General features: G+C 44.9%; 1 protein-coding gene across 16 annotated transcripts; it reads left to right on the forward strand.

Moving 5' to 3' along the window:
- The first annotated feature begins 1,405 nt into the window (after positions 1–1,405).
- On the forward strand, positions 1,406–20,696 carry LOC147634601 (pentatricopeptide repeat-containing protein At5g27110-like). 16 transcript variants are annotated; one of them, XM_086803715.1, is made up of 4 exons: positions 1,406–1,620; positions 1,706–1,944; positions 2,068–2,868; positions 17,471–20,696. In XM_086803715.1, exons 3-4 carry the CDS (start codon positions 2,841–2,843, stop codon positions 20,629–20,631), a joined length of 3,189 nt encoding a protein of 1,062 aa, XP_086659841.1. In that variant the 5' UTR covers positions 1,406–1,620; positions 1,706–1,944; positions 2,068–2,840; the 3' UTR covers positions 20,632–20,696. The 16 variants fall into 16 exon arrangements, 15 of the variants coding, with proteins under 15 accessions (XP_086659841.1, XP_086659848.1, XP_086659836.1 ...); XM_086803722.1 differs by having other exon boundaries at positions 17,505–20,696; XM_086803710.1 differs by having other exon boundaries at positions 2,081–2,868.
- The last annotated feature ends 232 nt before the right edge of the window (positions 20,697–20,928 follow it).

Consider the following 20,928-nt stretch of genomic DNA (forward strand, 5'->3'; position numbering starts at 1 on the left):
TCTGGGATTCTCTGAAGGACTAAGTATGGTCCACTTGCGAAAAGGCCATTGCCCATAAGGAGGATTTGAGGGAAGGGATGGTAAAATTAATCCCTAAACAGCCTACTTGCAGTAACTTCAATCATTGGAGGCCTATTACTATACTCACAATAATATATAAGATTCTAGCCAAGGTGATAGCATTGAGGATCAACCCATCCTTGAAGAGGTGATCTCTAGTAAAAAACATAAGTTCATTAAAGGAAGATCTATTTATGATAATATCTTCTCAACAATGATATGCAAAGAAGTAGCTCAAAGGACTGGCTAGGAATGTGTTATCTATCTATGATAATATCTTCTCAACAATGATATGCAAAGAAGTAGCTCAAAGGGCTGGCCAGGAATGTGTTATCTTCTAACTAGGTCTAGAGAAAACCTATGACAAAATAGACCGGTCCCTTGTAGCAAGAGTGATGGAGAAACTGGGCTTTGGAAATAGGATTGCCACATGTATCTATACCCTTATAGCGGGAGCCCACTCTAAGCTATTATTCAATGGGGGGATTTGTTGGGGGATTTGAGATCGGAAGGTCTATGAGACAGGGTTGTCCTTTGGCTCCTTTGTTGCTTGCTGTGGCTTCTAATTCTCTATTTTAGTGGCCCTAGAAGAAGTTGGAGGAAGAGGGATAGTATCATGGCTGAAACTAAAAAATGGAGAGCAATTGATTATCCAATGTTTTGCTGATGACTCCTTGTTGTTTTTAAAAGTTGATAATGAGAATGTGAGGAATGCTTTACAGGAAGTGCGGTTGTTTGCTAAGGCTTCTGGCTCCAAATGTAATATATATAAATCCAAGATTATAAGCTTGACTGAGGAGGATAGTTTGTTTGTTGAGGCTGTTTAGGCATTATAGGCAGGGATTAGTTGATGTAGGCCTCAATTGATGGGATATTAACACATACAAGGGTACCCTAATATTTGTTGCTATGTGGCAAATGTACACTTGGAAAGATGTGAGGGCCAAATATCCCAAGTTTGGGCAAGGTGGTACCAGAAGGAGAAACAACCAGCGGATATTTTTCCGGCCTTAATTGAAAACCTTGTGGGCAAGATACCAGTGGTGAAGGTTTGGACTAAGGGGGACTATTTTGAAGAGCAGACCCCTAAGGGATTCACTTCTGATATTCTGTTGATTGCTTGTATGCAGATGGGATCTTGGGAAATGTCTTCGTTTGTTTGGGAGGATGAGAGATGGGACTTAGTATGTGATCTTATCGTAGGGATTGGGAATAGAAGTGATGTGGTAATGGTAGAAAAAGACTTATTTGTAAATGGCTGTTTTTGCCATGTAAATAGAAATATATAATTATTGTTCCAAAAAAAAGATTAAAAAACATGATGTACCTTTGACTTTCTTCTTTTATATCATATTAAAAAAAAAAAGAGTTTGTGCCTCTACACGTTTGGGCGGGTATGATGGGTTACGCAGCAAGGGCCTAGCCGCCTAGAAAACAAGGCTTCCGGCACGAGCCTCCTCATGCACGTGGCCTCCTATGCCATGCTCGTGGCGCCACGCAGGTGCGATGAGGGCCCATTTCCTGTAGTCTATGGAAGGTCACACGTGCGTGCAAAGACAGGTTCTAATCCATGTTTTAAGGAGTTATGATGTTAATTAGGAAGCTGAACACGTGTATCTGTAACATGTGTATGCTGCAAATCCAGGTTTAAAGCCATGTTTTAAGGAGCTATGATGTTGTTTAGGAAGCTGGACATTTCTTTCAAAAATTGGGGTTTTGATGCTGTTAAGCAATGGTTACATGTAAAACACCCAAGGTTATCATCCCTAACTTTGAGATTAAAGAGCTGTGATGATGTTAAGGAAGTTGTACATGTACAAAACCCAAGGGTGAAAACACTAACTGTGATGCTGGTGCATGCATTCGGGTATCGATAGATCTAAGGTACGTGATATATCCACATTGTCCTCACTTCCACATTTTGTGATTGGGTTTCCTGCATAATATAAAGTTTATGTTAGAAATCCTATAAACATGCATTCAAAGCTGACCAGGGCTTTTTTACAGCATTTTATGTCAGGTCACTACTGCTTCCAATGTTGAGCCTCTGGTGATGGATAGATTTATGGTTTTAAGACGTTTCCACATGGGTCTGGGACCTTCTGTGGACTTAAATTTCGAGTTCAACATAGAGTTTATGGTAGACAGCTCACAGTGTGCATGAACAATTGTGGATTTGGATTTTCAGTTCAACATAGAGTTTAGGTACACAGCTCATTGGTGTGCGCATGGTGATTCAACATTATGCCAGGATGTAAGCTGCAGCATCTTTAAGCACTAATTCCATATCATTTGGCCCTGGAGCTATGGCAAAGCACACAAATGATGCTCTAATACAGGGGGTAGCCAGCACTACGGGGGCACATTCAGTGATCAACAATTGCAGCATTGTATTCTCACTCAGCACAGCCAGGTTTTTTGGCACAGCAGCAACACACCTAGCCAGGTATATGTTCATCACTGATTGTGGGCATCTACCCTCAAGAGTCATATATGAGTCATGGCAAATGATTCAGCATACTTGCAGAGACTCAACCTCTGGTTGCGATGGCGCCAACCCTATAAACATGGTTGTTTTTCATCATAGTTCTTATGGTGGTTGCTTACTGGGAACAGGCATAGCAGCCATTTTCTCTATTCCAAAATTTGTCATCCCAGCATTGCAAAAATCATTAAGCTTCGGTTTGATCAGAATTCATGGCCAAACTAAACCATGTGAGAGCACTTTTCATAAATACATTTGGGCTTGGTCATGATACAGTTCCAAATGGTGATGGAGAATGTTGTGCGGAAGCTGGCTGTTTTCAGGTGAAAACACCTTTCTCACTTTTGCCTTTTTAAGTGTGAGCTTTCTGATTATTGCTGCCTTAGTAGCTATTAAAGAAAAATTCTGATCCCTTTTAAGGTTCACAGCCAGTAGGTCACATTATTTGGTTTTTAAAGCAAATTTATCAGTCTTTCAAGGAATTTTCTCAGGCATTCTATAATTATTGACTCATTGCCAAAAACTCTATGGATTATCAACAAGTTGTAGCACATGTACAAATTTTAAATGTGATTAAGGCTTAGTTTTGGCGTGTATTTATCAACATCATCTTTTCTTGAGTATGTTCCCCAGTGATGGCAGCTACTGTTACCTTGAGAAGGGCCTAGAAAGAGATGCTCGAGGATGCCTAACAAGCAAGGGAAAAATATGTGTTTTAAGTGCCAGTAAATGATGATGGGCTACTTGGACAACTTATTGATAATCATGATGGACATAAGGCAAGCTGCAAGGTTGCATGTGCAGCATGACTTTGCTTGGAACATTGGATTATGCCATAGATGTAGGATACCCGGAATGCAAGCTGATGCATAAAGTTGTGTACTCTTGTATTGGTGTTACTTGGCTGCTTTTATGAGTACGGAAAATGTTGAAATGGCCAATGCACATTGATTTTATTTTGCCCAACTGTGGGAAATGTTGTTGAACATATGGCACCTGAATTACTTGTTGACAATGATAGCCTTTTGTGATTTATCCGGACTCTAAGTGGGATTAGCAGGCATCTTGGGATGGCTGGCAGCCATGTAAAAGTCTCAAGTTGAGCATGCTATGTCTTGCGTCATCCAAGCAGGTCTTGATGAAATGGATCCACTATAAGTGGATAAGCTAAAATATAGTTATGAAAATATGGTTGTCTACTATAGCGAGTGTAGACGGTCCTTCGTCGGCAGAGCTTTTACTTGGGAAGTAGCTGGTGCCCGTGCTTGTCACTCGGTGCTCATCATGTTTGCCCGAGGATTAGCTTGCCTTGCCTATAGTCTACTCTTCTCTTTGGCTTGAGAAGATTGGGTCCGGATTGCTAGATAGCAACAGCTATCACCTATAGACCTTCTATAGGCGCTCACTAGACACATTTGTAGAATAATGAGGGCTTGTGGAAATTAACACACACACTCACGCCCTCTCTCACTCTCTTTCAATACAATCAAAATACAATCAATGAAGCTTGACATTATATCCATGAGTGGAGTTATTGTACATCTGAATGATGGTGTTGCAATGATAGCGAAAGTACAATCAGCCAAGAAGGCTCACTAATCAACTTGCTCAACTGGATATAACTCCGACGAATAGACATTAAAGACTCGAATCCTTTTTACAAAGTTTGCAGGATTTTTATACCCTTCTAGGATCTTGGCAGCAGCCACTACTGGCTTGCCACATGTCATTCTATGATTGGCTACAATTATTAAACACAGGATCCTATTCCGGGTTCCCTTGTCAGCTGATTCCACCTGGGTTTGTGTTTCTCTTGTGCTTCTCTGTGTGTTTGTTGTTTCTCTTCTTGGTCTTCACACCCGCCTTTCCGGTCATCATATTCTCTGGTCAACCTCAGGTTGCAAGTTGTGTGAGTACACTTGGCCCGGTGGGCTTGATCTTCTTGCTATGGCTGCTTGCAAACATGCACTGGCTGTTCCCATCCATTCGACTTGCTCTGCTGGCTCATTGTTCCGTACTTGGGGCTTGGAACAATTCTCCAGCTTGTCGAGTGAGGCTTTCATTTTCCGAGGTCTTCATTCTTTGCACCATCCTCGGGGCAATTGCAGGTGCTCTGATTTTTAGGTGCAGCAGTTTGTTGGTTTGTTGCATCAACTCCGGGCTTCTTTTTTCCCATTGTTGCACAATGTCTTGGGTCATCTTGTATGCTGAGTCTGCAAACTCCTGTCCTTCCTGTTCCTCACCTCTTGCAAGCCCGAGCTAAATTCTTCCATGTATAGCTCAACTGTCTTCTTTAGGGTCGTGGCCTTTCTTCTCTCCAATCTTTGAGACTTTGCTCATGCTTCCGAGGATAAAGAACAGGGAAGAAATGTGGAAAAGCATCATCATGAGGTTCAAGCGCATAAAGCACTTGTTGTGGAGGTGGCAGCTGATTTATCACTTTTGCTAGTACCTCGTTTTCTTGCAAGGTTAAATCCTTCGGCTCCAACAAGGCCTCAATGATGTGTGTGATGTGCATATCTGAACAACTGCATGGGTGTATTTCCTTCTAATTTGATCTTCTGAATTTCTCTTTCCTTTTCTGCTCATCCCAATGGCTCTCTGGTGCATCCCGGCCAATCTCTCACACAGCTCCTTTACTTCATCTGTGAGTTCCCTGGATCCCAGTAGCAATTCCACACTCCTCCTGACTGATCTGAAATCTGCAGTTGTTGCTCGGGCCAGAGGGAGAGCTGCATCATCTTCTGCTACGCAGTGCACAGCTTCTGAATGTAACTGCTGTATGCAGCTCGGATGTTTGTGTGGCACATATGGTACCAAGTAGGCTAGCTGTGTCATCAGTCATCCTTGCATTATCTTCTGGAAGCTTCTATACAACTTTTCTTCCTCTGTCATTTTTCAAAAAGCTGTGATATCAAAGCCTCTTTTGCCATTTGTTCTTCTCTTTTTTTCTCAGCCATTTTCTGTTTCAAACCTTCCTTTTCTTTGTCTTTTTGCTCCATCTTTTCCTTTCCTTTTTCTTGAAGGCAAATGCACACTTATGGTAGTGCTGTGTGTGAACAGGACCTAACCATTGACACTTTTTCCCATGTGGTTTTCCCCTTTCATATCCAGTGTGAAAGGACACTCTAGAGTCTATCTATCTATATGAAGGCTGCCTTGTCAGAGGAGTTTGAGATGACGGATTTATGCGCACTTCATTTCTTTTTGGCTTGGAGATTTGGCAGACCGAGAAGGGGTTCTTTGTTTCTCAGCAGCGAGCAGCAGTATGTTCATGAGTTCGTGGAGGTCTTTGGGATGGAGAATTGCAAGCCTATTTCATCTTTGATAGACCCGAAAATCAAACTTACTGTACATGATCCTTGTGAGGAGTTGATGCCTCCTTGTATCGGAAGCTTGTTGGTTCATTGATTTGGTTGCTAAACACTAGATTGGACTTGAGGCTGTTGAGCTCATTTATGCAGACACCTTTGAAGACTCATTGGGGTGCAGGATTGTGGACCTTGGGGTATGTGCAGGGTACGAAGGATCTTGGACTCTTTTATAACATAGGAGGGGCAATGAAGGACCGAGTCAATCTCCGCGGTTGGAGTGACTCTGATTGGGGAGGAGATCCAGACACGAGGAGATCTACTTCAGGATACAACATTATCCTTGGCATAGGAGCGATTTCTTGGAGTAGCAAGAGGCAACCAACTATTGCCTTGTCTTCTACTGAGGCAGAGTATCGGGCTACTTGTGCTGCTTGCGAGGTGGTGTGGCTGCGGAGGTTACTTGGTGAGATTGGGTTTCCACAAAAGAAACCCACGGTCATCCAGTGCGACAACCAGAGCTGTATAGCTATTACTCGGAACCCTGTCTTCCATGCCCAGATCAAGCACATAGAAATACAATATCACTTTGTTCGTGAGAAGATTTTGGCTGGTGATATCTTGCTAGTCTTTTGTTTGACGAGGGACAATGTGGCGGACCTCTTCAGGAATCCTCTACCTCAACAAATGCTCTGTCAGCACTCTAGCTCACTGGGGTTGGTTCCACATCCAAGAGCTGAGAGGGGGTGTTAGCAGTCATCTCCTGTTTGTACCATATTACACTGTAGGGAGTGAGGGCCAGTGTTGTGGGTGTACCCGCTCGTGTATGAGTTTCTTCATTTTTTCCCATTGTCCATTTTTCTAGTTGTGGGTGTAAGCCGAACGGAGCATGCAGTAACAGATTCGGCCATGTGTCCAAGAGATATAGATAGAGAAAGAGAAGGGGAAAAGAGAGAAGGGAATAGGGGTTTCACACAGTACACCACATTGAGCCGGGAACGGCCCCCACCCCCTTTTCAAGAATTTATTTCAAGAACAATCCACGGCTCTTCCAAGCCAAGACTAATACAACATATGAATACAATATCAAACAAGTGTGTTGATGATGAGGTCGGGCTGCGTCGGTGCCGAGGCACAAGATCTCTAAGGCCGAGCGCACCACGAGGATGACCCACAAGTGTCTCACACCGGGCTAGTACCAAAATCCAATGTCTAAATCAAGTTTGGTGCTCTCAAATACCCACAAGAGTCTCTACACCAAATCCGGACAAGAATCTCAAAAAGGCACACACTTGGGTGGCGAATTTGTGGCCCCGAATGGCAATCCCTCCTTCTGAGGTGTTTGAAGAAGCTGGCGGCTATTGTAGTACCAGTGGTTGTTAGTGTTGGGCATTGGGCAGGGCGACGCTTTTGGGCTGCTGCAACACAGGGCGGCGCTTAGACAAACTGGCAGAGCAAAAATTGTAGGCGGCGGCGACGTTGGTGGCTTAGTTGGCGGAGGCGGTGGTTTCAGCCGGCAGAGGTGACGGAAGTAACGGTTTCAGCCGGCGGCTCTGAGGCGGAGTAGGGTGGCGCAAAGAGATGGAGAGGAAGATGATGATGAGGGCAACGAAGCTCCACGTTCTTCACAAGGTGAATCCTCCAAGAAGGCTCTTCACAAGTGATGATCTCTTCAAGAGGGTACATGCTTCTTATATACTTGAAGGGAGGGGGGTCCCTGCTTTTTGCCGTGCCTTGCTTTTTCTTTGCCTTTTTGCTTTGGTTTTAGCTTTTCTCTTTTAAATATTTTAATAATAGTAAAAAATAGCTAAAGTTCTTGATTTGTGCTTTTGTAGCTTCAGGGCCTTGCTTTTTGGCCTTGGAGTTGCTTTTTGGAAAAGCGGCCTTTAGCTTTTTGATCCAGTTCGATGTCCTTTTTCCAATGGTTCCCTTAGCTTTTGGTCAACATAGTTTGACTTTTGCTTTTTCTTGCTTTTTGACCAAGGCTAGTGCTTTTTCCAATGCCAACTTTAGGAACCCTGTTCCCATGTATCCATCAACCCGGGCATGAGTTCCATCATGTGAAAAGAGCTCGGAGGGCCAAATAGTTACATTCCCTCCCTCTTATATCACAGTTGTCTTTAACTGTGGGATACAAATATTCCATATGATCGTGGTACTAGCCCCATCTAGTGCTCTTGTGCATCTGGTCTTTCCTCATATATATTGTGCCTTTTGCTCATCTGGCAACATCTTTATGCCTTTTCTTTGACCGATGTGCTTGTTCTTGATGGTACATGTTCTCATAGCCTATCACATGTGTTAGATATAATAAATGCATACTTACCTTCTACAAAAACTAGACACAAGCTAGTCAACAAACAAGTATGCATCATTTACGTCTACTGGGTATTCCAGGTATTGGCGAGATAGTCTGGAGCCCAGTGGACTACCAAGCATTCTCCACACATCAAAAACAGCACACAAAGTTTAAGAAATTCAAACATACATCAGTATGCAATGCACAAGTAATGATCCTCCTGTTCATGGATTGTCCTGTCTGGTTTCATCGAACCGTGCTGAGCCATCTGGGTCTCGAGGAAAATGGCTCAAACTCTTGCTCAAGGGCATCTGGTCACTAGGACCGCCCGAGAATTCTTCCATAGTCATCTGGGCCAGTTACTCGAATTGACTTCTTGACAGTGAGATCCAATATAGTCATGTGGGCCATCTGGTTGCCAACTGCGAAGTCCAATACAGTCATTTGGGCCATCTGGTCGCAATGACCGCCTGACTGCGAAATCCAATATAGTCATTGGGCCATCTAGTCACAATGACCGCCCGACTGCGAAGTCCAAAAATATCTGGTATCATTGCCGTCCAATGGGTCTTCTGGCACCGTTGCCTCCCATATACAAATCTTGCTCCTTGGGCTTTCGGGCATCGTTGCCACCCAAACTAGAGTATTTTCAATTAACCATTACATGAGCAAGATAATGATCAATTCCATTTCAGTATAAATATATACAATGAAGAGGACCAAAGGTACAATCCCTCCCTCTTAAATTTGTCTTGATCACAAGACGTTTCAAGCCAGTACTTCAAATACATCGGGACCAACTGCTTCCTACACTCGAAGAATATTTGGGTAGTCCTTGAAGTACTCTTCTGGCATCCATTTCGCATCCATAGGCGAACAGTTCTTAAACTTCAAGAGGAATTTCTTGACCACTGTCTTTCCTCTTTTTCTCACGGAATGGAATACAATCTGTTTTGGTTTCAAGAGTTCTTCTTGTTCTTCTACTTCTGGTGGATCCTGCAATACAGGCTCCTCTGGGAGTAATGCTGTATATGGCTTCAATAAGCTAACATGGAAGGCATTATGTATCCTCCAATGATCTGGAAGGTCTAATCGATAACATACATCGTTGATCTTCTTGGTAACTTGAAAAGGTCCATAGTATTTGGGGGCGCTTAGAAAAACTGGCGGAGCAAAAATTTCAGACGGTGGTGGTGGCGGTTTCAGTCGACTGAGGTGGTGGAAGTGGCGGTTTCAGCCAGCGGCGGTTGCTCAGCCGGCGGCTCTGAGACGGAGTAGGGTGGCACAAAGAGGTGGAGAGGAAGATGATGATGAGTGCAACGAAGCTCCACGTTCTTCACAAGGTGAATCCTCCAAGATGGCTCTCCACAAGTGATGATCTCTTTGAGAGGGTACAAGCTTCTTATATACTTGAAGGGGGAGGGGGGGGGTCCCGGCTTTTTGCCATGCCTTGCTTTTGCTTTGCCTTTTTGCTTTGCTTTTAACTTTTCTCTTTTAAATATCTTAATAATAGTCAAAAATAGCCAAAGTTCTTTTTGTAGCTTTAGGGCCTTGCTTTCTCACCCTGGAGTTGTTTTTTGGAAAAACGGCTTTTAGCTTTTTGATCCAGTTCGATGTCCTCTTTCCAATGGTGCCCTCAGCTTTTGGTAAACAGAGTTTTGACTTTCGCTTTTTCTTGCTTTTTGACCAAGCCTGGTGCTTTTTCCAATGCCAGCTTTAGGAACCCTGTTCCCATGTATCCATCAACCTGTCCATGTGTTTGGGCATGAGTTTCATCTTGTGAAAAGAGCTCAGAGGGCCGAAAAGTTACATTGGGATTGCTGTTTTCCATGTTAGCCTGTAGGTTTGGCTGGTCAGGTGGGACCCGTTATTTTTCTGCTGGCCAACTTGATGTTTTAGTGGCCGACTTGATGTTTTAGTGCTAGCCGACTCATCTTATGCTGGCCGACTGGATATTATCCAGTTATGGGCTTTTCCAGGGGCTGTTGGCCTATTTTGTAGTGGCCGACGAGCAGCCCCAACCCATATGTATGTTGGCCTTTCCCCCCTACTTAGTCTTGTACTGGATTCAGGTGTATATAGTAGAGTTTATACAATCTTCTCCGCTCCTATATTTTTGTATTTTCTGCTCTCAATATTGTCTCATTTCCGTTGCTCATTCTGACAGTCGTGGGGTCGAGTTTACCATTATACTTACTGAAGTTCATCCTCTAGGGAGGATGACTCCAGGAAGAAGCTGGTGTTGCTCTTGCGTCTAAAGCCGCAAGAAATCTTTCATGCTCCATGCGTTTTCTGGCATCTGGTTGTGTGGTAGCACGGGATGTTGCCGCACGGTCTTCCATCAATTGAATCTCCAATGCTTGTATTTGCAACTCGAGTGGGAACTTGGCTGTGGTAGGAACCCTCTAGGAGGGCTATCTGGAAGAGGATCTATTATCGGGTTTGGGGAAAGAGAGGGAGAGAGAGGAGGAGACGGAGAAAAAGGGGCTGGCGTACGAGCTCTTTCTTCCAGGGCCAAGATCTATGCCTTCTGCTCTTCCAACTTGGTGTGGTTTGCAAGTGCTCGCATCATAGTCTGGAACATCTTGTGCACTCATGTCTGCCGTCCCCGAAGGACGGCATGGTGCTCCTTGTTCCGGATTTCTTTATTCTCTCTCTTTGTCGAAGTTTGCCATAGTGGGAATAGTCACATCCTTTTCAGACCGCAACACAACCATCCACTATGTGTGTGGGAGACTTTCCGGAGGCTAAAAACCAACCGTCCTTCAAGGGACAGGAGTCACACCGAAAGGGGTGGCCCTTCGAATCAACTACACAAGCGAATTTTTTTTTTGGTTTTCTGGCTGAATCTTCACACTTGAAGAAGAAGGCTTTGATACCAATGTAACACCGTTTACGGGCAAGCTCTTGAGGCCCCTTCCATGCATTACAGAAAGTGGCCTCAGAAACACCACTCCTCAAGATGGCATCATGGGACGGCCCATTCGAGGTTATCACTGACGCTAGCAACCTTGCCATCGGCACTGTTTTACAGTAAGAAGGAAGACTAGTGACTTATTACAGCTGCAAGTTGAATGACGCCAAGAAGAATTATTCGATGTATGACAAAGAGCTTTTAGGGGTGATCACAACTCTCAAACATCGGAAACCTTTCCTTTACGAGAGGGAATTCACAATTAAGACTGATCATTAGGCACTTAAATGGTTGCAAACCATGCCTAGTTTCTAATGGAGTGATAGGCAGGCCAGGTGGAGTCAGCTTCCAACAGTTTGGAGGTATGATTGAATACGTTCTTGGCAAAAATAACCCTGTTGTCGATGCTCTTAGTTGTAAGTCAACCATTCAGACTTTACAGGGGTTGACTGTGCTAGAAATTCAAGGATAAGATTTGGATAGCATGAAGGCACATTATGCAGATTTGGTAGAATTTGGGACTCCCTACATTTTGGCCCTCAGTTTAGAACTAGGTCATTATACGGTCCTAGATAGCCGGCTGGTTATTCTACAAAAACCGGCTATGCATTCTACAAAAACCGGCTATGCATTCTAAGGGAGAAAAGACATGCATTGCTTCATGATGCTTATGATTCTATTGTTGGGTGTCATTGAGGTATCAACAGTACGCTGGAGAAGTTAGAGCTTTTATTCTATTGGCCAAAGATGAGAAGAGATGTCTACCAGTATGCACAGGCATGTTAGATTTGCCAAAAAGTGAAGATTCCATACCTGAAGCAGGCCGAGTTGATATAGCCTTTGCCTATTCTCGAGGGACCTTTTCAGGACATCGCATGCTTATTCCATTCAAGCAGACGACCACAACAGAAGACATCGCTCGCTTGTTCATCCACCTTTGGTATCGAGTTGTTATTTGCCACAGACAATTACTTCAGACAGAGATCCCAAGTTTACTTCTCATTTTTTGGAGAGCATTGTTTGATAACTTTGGGACTAAATTGCAGTTGTCTAGTGCATTTCATCCACATACAGATAGTCAAACAAACAATGAGCCAGCCTTCGATGTTCTCAAATTGTATTGCCATGATAAGCAGTCAAGATGGGAACAATATCTTCCTTTGTTACAGGCAATCCTCAATGACACTCATCCATCTAGCATTGGTAGGACTCCGTATGAGGCAGCATTTGGTCGTTGTTTCTCATCTCTTCTTATGAGGATGATGTCGTCATCATTGGAGGCCAAGAAGACCACACAGACATTCTCAGAGATAATTGATTTTGTGAAGGAGGGCCTAACCAAAGCATAAGAAGCATACACTAGGCAAGCCAACAAGTCTAGATGAGATGTCAGCTTCAAGGAGGAAGATTGGATATTTCTCTGCATCATGAACTGTAATACGCGGAAGCTTCGGAGAAAGATCGGTACTTCAAAACTCAGAAATCAGCACTCTTTTCGCGACGGAAATTAACGCACAAACTGAAAGGAGATGTGCAGAAAATAGAGAGAGAAGGGGGAGATGGAGAGGACACAGTATTGGGTCCCAATTACCCTCTGTAGGGCCCCCACCACGGATGGTGTATTTGCTTTATTAGAATGATGTAAATCTGAAAACAAATACAGAAAACTTGACCTTTCTTGGCTGGGAAATCCGTGCCCTTGACCTTCAGAAGTCCACCCCTTTGCTTAGCAATCTCCTTGGCTTGTCTTGCCCTTGATTGGCTTGAGCACTTGGTGAATACTGAGATGAATGATGGGATTGTGGACCTCTCCTATTTATACTACTCTTTAGGGGCAGTCGGCCAGCATAAGAGTAGGCGGCCAGCATCATATTCCCACGACTGAGTATTTTCAGCATTAAATGCTCAAATAAATCCCAATAAATGCTGCGTAAATTCCCTAGCAAGCTGGGGAGGCAGGCACTTGCTTCTAGAAGGCTGGGCATAGCCTTTGCCCACAATCCATGGGCTGGGCAGCCTGTATGGGCTGCCCCATACTTGCCCTACAGCCCTATGAAGGCTGTAACCCCCTGAAAATAGCCTTATTCTTGCCTGAGGATTGTCCTACAGCCCTTCCATGGCTGGTGGGTCCAGCTTGGGCCTTACTGGCCCACATGGGGATGATTTCACACCATTCCCATGCCCATACTAAGCTCCGGGGTAGCCCTATGGGCTGGCCCCTTGTCCTGATTATTATCTACTCAGTGATCTGGCATCTGGTACCATACGAGATGCACAGAACCACTGACATCATTCTAGAGGGAGACTCACAGCGCGGACTGGCACTGTTTCATGTGCAGGACAGTGCACACCTGACCTTTCATGTGCAGGACAATGCACACCCGACCTCGGACGACTGAGATGGATCCTTGGCTGACTTGTCCCGGATTGGGCTCACATGGGACCAGTTCACCGTTGAGAAAGCTCCTCAGCACTCAACTTGCCACCTGTCTTGCCTGCCTCCGCTTTCTGGTCTGGAGTAAGCTTAGACGCATTGTTCGAGTTCTTGGAGCCAGAGGCTCCCGGGCTCTGTCCTGGGGAAGACCCCGTCTGGTTCTGGCTTTTGCCCCCCGAGGTGTTAGCCCTGAGAGAAGCCGGCTGGGAAGTCTTGGGCTTGCCACCATTGTGTTTCATTTCTGCACTCTGCGCAAGCGAGAGTGCGTCCTCAAAGGTGGCTGGCCTAAACATACGCACCTCCCATTGGATTTGCGTGTCCAGGCCATACAAAAACTGCCCTTTCTTGTCCGTATCAGATAAGCCTAATTGCAGACACAAGGTCAAAATTTTATTGGCAAACTGAAGGACTGGTTACGCGTTCTGACACGCTCCCCTGAACTCGTCTTCGAGTCGCTCAAGGTAGTGGGGCGGTAGAAACCGCTGCTTAAGGTCGTGGACGAATTCGTCCCACACATAAGTTGCCATACCTGCTCTGGTGTGGGCATGAGCCCACTGAGTCCACCAAGGAATGGCCTCACCTTCCAAGTACCAACTGGCTAAGATCACTTTGTCAGTATCGTAATTCATTTTCTCGGGAAAATGATTCGAGGGCGTCGCCGGTGTCAATCTGGCGTCCAAAGCTCTGAGGTAACGCTCGTGTTTCACGCGTCGCATGGCGTCGTCTTCTCGTTGTCGGATCTCCAATGCACGCATCTGCAACTCAAGCAAGGATCTTGGCTGCGGGCTGACGAGGATCTGGTATCTGGGATACGGAAGGAGAGGGAGGAGGAGATGGAAAACGCGACGCTGGAGAGCGGGAACGCTCCTCCAGAGCCAAGATCCACGCCTTTTGCTCATCTGGCTGTCTGTTCTGCAATTGCTCGCATCATGTGCTGGAACATGTCTATGACACTCAAGCCTAGTGCCCTAGCTGGGCTGCCTGGTGCACTCTGGTCCCATGGTTCTGGTTCTTTCTCATCCCCAAAGCTCGCCATAGCAGGAAAATGCAATTCCTTTCCGGAACGCAATCTGACCATCCACTATCTGTGTGGGAGACTTCCGGAGGCTAAAAACCAACCGTCCTTCGAGGGACAGGAGTCACTCCGAAAGGGGTAGTCCACCGGCGTCTAAAAACCAACCACACCAGCGAGAAAAAATTCTGGTTTCTTTGCTGAATCTTTGTACTTGAAGTAGGCTCTGATACCACTGTAATACGCGGAAGCTTCGGAGAAAGATCGGTACTTCAAAACTCAGAAATCAGCACTCTTTTCGCGACGGAAATTAACACACAAACTGAATGGAGATGTGCAAAAAATAGAGAGAGAAGGGGGAGATGGAGAGGACACAGTATTGGGTCCCAATTACCCTCTGTAGGGCCCCCACCACGGATGGTGTATTTGCTTTATTAGAATGATGTAAATCTGAAAACAAATACAGAAAACTTGACCTTCCTTGGCTGGGAAATCCGTGCCCTTGACCTTCAGAAGTCCACCCCTTTGCTTAGCAATCTCCTTGGCTTGTCTTGCCCTTGATTGGCTTGAGCACTTGGTGAATACGGAGATGAATGATGGGATTGTGGACCTCTCCTATTTATACTACTCTTTAGGGGCAGTCGACCAGCATAAGAGCAGGCGGCCAGCATCATATTCCCACGACTGAGTATTTTCAGCATTAAATGCTCAAATAAATCCCAATAAATGCTGCGTAAATTCCCTAGCAAGCTGGGGAGGTTGGCGCTTGCTTCTAGAAGGTTGGGCATAGCCTTTGCCCACAATCCATGTGCTAGGCAGCCTGTATGGGCTGCCCCATACTTGCCCTACAGCCCTATGAAGGCTGTAACCTCCTGAAAATAGCCTTATTGTTGCCTGAGGATTGTCCTACAGCCCTTCCATGGCTGGTGGGTCCAGCCTGGGCCTTACTGGCCCACATGGGGATGATGTCACACCATTCCCATGCCCATACTAAGCTCCGGGGCCCTATGGGCTGGCCCCTTGTCCTAAACATTATCTACTCAGTGATCTGGCATCGGGTACCATACCAGATACACAGAACCACTGACATCATTCTAGGGGGAGACTCACAGCGCGGACTGGCACTGTTTCATGTGTAGGACAGTGCACACCTGACCTTGGGCTCATGTGCAGGACAATGCACACCCGACCTCGGACGACTGAGATGGATCCCTGGCTGACTCGTCCCAGACTGGGCTCACATGGGACCAGTTCACCATCCCAAGTCTGCACCTTCTGTACAGAAATGTCTACGTGGCATCCAAGTGCGGGATGCACGTGACATGAAGCAACGGTTAAAGCAAGTGGGCAATCGTTGTTCCAAGAGCTTTGGCCCTTTTTCCTATTGGAAAAGAGCTTAGTGATGTCTCCATGAAGTTGAACTTTCCAGACAATTGGACTATGCATGATGTCTTTCGCATGGTTAAAGCCGTATGTTGGACCATCCTTTCAAGAGGTTCCAAATGAGCAACAGCTTGAAGTGGTTGATGAATCAAAAATCATCGAGAGTGAGTAGATTCTCCTCCATAAGTGGAAACATGGTTCCAGTTAAAGAATCAGACAATTCTATACCAAGTTTAGAGACTGAGGCACTCACGAAGCCGTTTGTCTTGACGAGGAATACTTCGAGGAGTACCCCAGTTATTGGCGGACTACTTGGAGGCCATGCAACTACCGCCAAGTTAAGCGCGAGGGAATGTCAATGCGCTGAGGTGTAGTGTGACGCACTAGCTCATCATCAATGTCACGATTGTGACTTAATCTCTCTTAATTATCCTTAATTACTCTTAATCATTGAAGGGACACCAATGAAGGGTCACATATTGATCAAAGGACACATCTCTACGTCCAAAGGACATAACTATTCATTCAAGAGTCAAACCCTTTCATCAGGGATGTGCCTCTTCATTTGTACCTCTTCAGGGCCCTATTTAACAAGGCCTTGTGTCTCAATGCAAACAACACAGCTTTCCGCTCTTTGCTTCATGTTTACTCAAGTATTTAAGCATTAAGATATTATAATCATGTTTAATTTTGCTAAAATCTTAACAATCAATGCTATACCTATACAAAAATAGTACCTTTTTAGGAACATTTGTGGTATGCCGCACTTAACCCACTTGGAGAACAATCAGTTCATTTAGGTCATCCTAGTTTAGGAGCATATAAAGCATTTAGAAACATTTATAGTAGTAGGCATAGGCGTGTTTTATGGCCAGCCTTGGGGCTTACACATGGGCAGCCCATGGGCCACCAAAAAGGGGCCAACCTTGGCCTTGGTGCCCAGTCGGCCAGTATTGGCAAATACTCGTGTTTGCGGGAGGGGCCCGGTAGATTGGGACCCAATCTGGTGTCGTCTCTGCATTCTCTCTCTCTTCAGCTCCATCTCCTATGAATAAAGATAAAAGTGGATTTCTTCATGCTCACTAACATAAAGGTATAAAGAAGGTCTTGTTGGGCATTACACGATCATACCAGTTGCATGTTACAGGCTCACTTTGTTCCTTCCAAAGCTACAGCTCAAGCGTCTACTATAGCAACCTTGTATATTCAGCATATCTTTTGGATTCATGGCTCATCAAGCTCAATTGTGTTTGATAGAGATCTGAAATTATAGGGCCTTTTTGGACTGACTTGTTCAACTACATTACTCTTCAATTCCCTATATCATCTACAATCAGATAGATGGACTAGATTTTGGAAGAAATGTTGCCAGTACATTCAGCTCGGTTTGACATCTTGGGAAGCATATTTATCTTTGGATATCTTCATAACAAATAAAAATTTGCTTCTGCGTATGAGCCTTTCATGCCATGAAGTGTGAGCCACCATTGCGAAGCTTTCAAGCTGTTTGTGTTTTATTGAACTAACTGTCCGTGATTGTAGAGTTGATTGTATAATTTCTGGTCTTGGTAGTGTACTCTGAGATGGTGGGACCTCTTCATTTCAGAAAACAATGCATAGAGGAGCAGCTGCATGAGACACTTCAGGCAATGGAAATCATGCACCGACAAGGAACACCCATTTCTGAGGACAAAATCCACCATTTTCTGCAAGAATGCCTAAGGAAGAAAGACTTGTCAACCAGCTGCCTATTCCATTCCCTTCTAGTCAGTATGGGTCTTGACTCAGTTGGGTTTTTCCGGGACCACCTTATCCGTTTATTTGCATCTTGTGGAAGTTTGATGAAAAGCTATGGGGTCTTTTGTAAGAACCCATATCCAACTTTATACACATGGAATGCAATTTTGACGGCCCATGTACAGCTGGAATCTAGTGAGAAGGCTATTGAATTGTTCCACGTAATGAAGTGGGAAGATATTGAGCCAGATAAGTTTACTTTTTTGGCTGTTCTAAAAGCATGTTGCAGGTTGCCAGGCTCAAGGCAGGGTAGGCTGCTGCATGGACAGATCATAGGGAAGAGCCTTGAAACAGACAATCTTATTGGCAGTGCACTTGTCGATATGTATGCAAAGTGTGGTTGCATGGAAGATGCCTTCAAAGTGTTCAATAGTCTGGTGAATCGAGACGTGGTGATCTGGAATGCAATGATTAGTGGATATGTCCAGTGTGGTCTGCATGTTTCTGCTTTTGAGCTTACTGAGAAAATGCAACATAAGGGTCTATCACTAAATGAAGTCACCGTTTGTTGCTTATTGAAAGCCTGTGGCAACATAGGAGCCCCAAAACAGAGTAAAAATTTGATACATGCGCAGATTATTAGGCAAGGACTTGAGTCCGTTGCAGTGGTTGGGAATGGTATTGTTCACATGTACGCAAAATGTGGCAATCTAGAGGTTGCTCGTGAAGTGTTCAACAAGTTAAAACATAGAGATGTAGTGTCATGGAATGCCATGATTGCAGGGTACGTTCAAAATGGGAATGGGTGGATGGCTCTTCAACTTTTTGAAGAAATGCAACAAGCTGGTGCAAAGCCTGACAAGGTCACATTTTCTTCCATTTTGCAAGCATGTGGCAGCATAGGAGCCCTTGAGCATGCCAAGCTAATACATTACCTGATCATCGAAAGTGGAATCGAAGCTAATGCGGTGGTTGGGAAAATGCTTGTTGACACGTATGCCAAGTGTGGGAGTCTATCTGATGGGTGCAAGGTGTTTGGTGACCTGCAGAGCAGTGATGTTGTGCTGTGGAATTCAATCATAGCAGGATACACTCAACATGGGGATAGTACAGCCGCTCTTATACTCTTTGGGAGAATGCAGCGACAGGTAATACATCCAAATGATGTTACATACTCATGGGTTTTGAAAGCATGTGTTAATGAAGGAGATTTTGGAGAAGGCATGGTGCTACATGATGAGATAATAAGACGTGGACTGGAGTCAAATGCATGCATTGGTAGCTCCCTTATTGACATGTATGCGAAGTGTGGAAGCCTAGACGAGGGACAGGAAGTCTTTGACAGACTTCCTGATAAAGATAATATATTGTGGAACACTTTGATTGCTGCATATGCACAGGCCCAGAAGGCTCTCCCTGCTCTTCAATTATTTGAGAAAATGCAGTTTAAGGGAATAAAGCCTGACAACTTCACATTCTCTTGCATTATGAAAGCATGCAGTGACATCAAAGCCATAGAAAGTGGTAGGTTGATACATGATCAAATAGTGAGAAGTGAATATGAACACGACATCGTTATTGGGAACTCACTTGTTGACATGTATGGAAAGTTTGGAAACATAGAGGAGTCGTACTCGGTGTTTCAAAGACTGCCCAGAAAAGATGTGGTCTCTTGGAATGCATTCATCACTGGATGTGCCCACCATGAGAAAGGTCTCTTTGTCCTTCAGCTTTTTCAGAGACTGCAAGAGGAGAGCATAAAGCCGGATGAAATTACGTATACCTGTGCTTTGAAAGTTTGTGGCAGCATAAGGGCAATCAGAGAGGGTAGATTGGTACATGACCAGCTCATGAGAAGTGGGCTTGAATCAGGTGTGTCTGTTAAGAGTCATCTAGTTGACATGTATATCCAGTTCGGTAGCCTAGTGGAGGGTTCCAAAACCTTCGGTAACATGCAGACCCAAAGTTGGGTTCTGTGGAATGCACTGACTGTAGGACATGCCCTACATGGGAGCGGACTTGCCTCTTTTGAATGGTTTGTGAAAATGCAGATGGAGGGTATACAACCAGAAAAAGGCACATATCTGGCTGTCTTGAGAGCTTGTGCCAACCTTGGTGCCACAGTGCAGGGCAGGTTTGTCCATGACCAGATGATCAGAAGTGGATGTGTAATAGATTTGATTATTGGGAGTACCCTCATTGATATGTATGGTAAATGTGGGAGCATAGAAGAAGCGAGTATGTTGTTTGATAGACTGCCCAGTCGGGATGTGGTGTCGTGGAATGCAATGATTGCTGGCTATACTCGGCATGGTGACTACTCTCAAGCAGAGAGATGCCTTGAAGAGATGCGAAGTCATGGCCTGAAGCCTGATGGTAGGACGTACTCTAGTATACTTGCAGGTTGTAGTCGCTCTGGTAGAGCAGAGGAAGGTTACCAGTACTTCAGGTCCATGAGGGAAAGCTATGGTGTCACACCAGATATTAGGCATTTCACTTGCATGGTTGATCTTCTGAGCCGTGCAGGGCGGTTAGGTGAGGCGGAGGTATTACTGAAGAGTTTGCCGGGTTTGCCTGATGTTCCTGGATGGAGAGCTTTGCTTTCTGCCTGCAGAGCACACGGTGACATGGACCTAGGAAGGCGGTGCTGTTTTCAAACTATACTTCCAAACCCAGAAAACTCCAGTGGGTACGTACTTATGTCAAATATCTATGCTGATGCTTACATGTTGGAAGATGCTCATGAAATACAAGGGCAACGGATAGTTGCTGGGGCATGGAAGATGCCGGGAAAGGCATGGATTGAAATCAAAAGATCTGTCCATGAGTTCATTGTGGGAGAGAAGACTCTCCCCCAGAATGACAAAGTCCTTTCCAAGTTAAAAAAATTGGGCAGAATGATGGATGCGGAAGGTCATGTTCCACAAGTGGGCATGGTGTTAGGTTGGATGCCAGATGAGGATGGGAATGCTTTGCATGCAAGTCTTGGACCCTGAATGTAATTTACCCTAACAATCCTAAAAGCTAATCAATATCAAGATAGAGTTGGTGCATTTTGTTGTTTCATTATATCGCCACCTTCAATGAGATCATGATCATTGGCACATGCCGGAAGTCCTCATTCACCTGATTCCCAAGGAGGGTGGTGACCGTTTGGGGGTACGTCGGTGGCACCCCATCACCCTCCTTGGCAGTGCCTACGAAATCCTCGTCAAAGCCATTAGCTACCACCTTCAACCTCATCTCCCAGATCTGATTCATGTCATAGACAGGATTCATCTAGGATAGGAGCA

This window comes from Cibotium barometz, chromosome 10, assembly GCF_041138505.1.
Source record: "Cibotium barometz isolate CiBa-2024 chromosome 10, ASM4113850v1, whole genome shotgun sequence".
NCBI classification, from domain to species: Eukaryota; Viridiplantae; Streptophyta; class Polypodiopsida; order Cyatheales; family Cibotiaceae; genus Cibotium; species Cibotium barometz.

What these genes read in the sequence shown, in the direction of transcription:
- LOC147634601 (XM_086803715.1), top strand. Translation starts at nt 2,841, where the DNA reads ATGTTGTGCGGAAGCTGGCTGTTTTCAG. An exon ending in CGGAAGCTGGCTGTTTTCAG is followed by an intron (nt 2,869 to 17,470) that starts GTGAAAACACCT and finishes TGGTCTTGGTAG; the next exon opens with TGTACTCTGAGATGGTGGGA.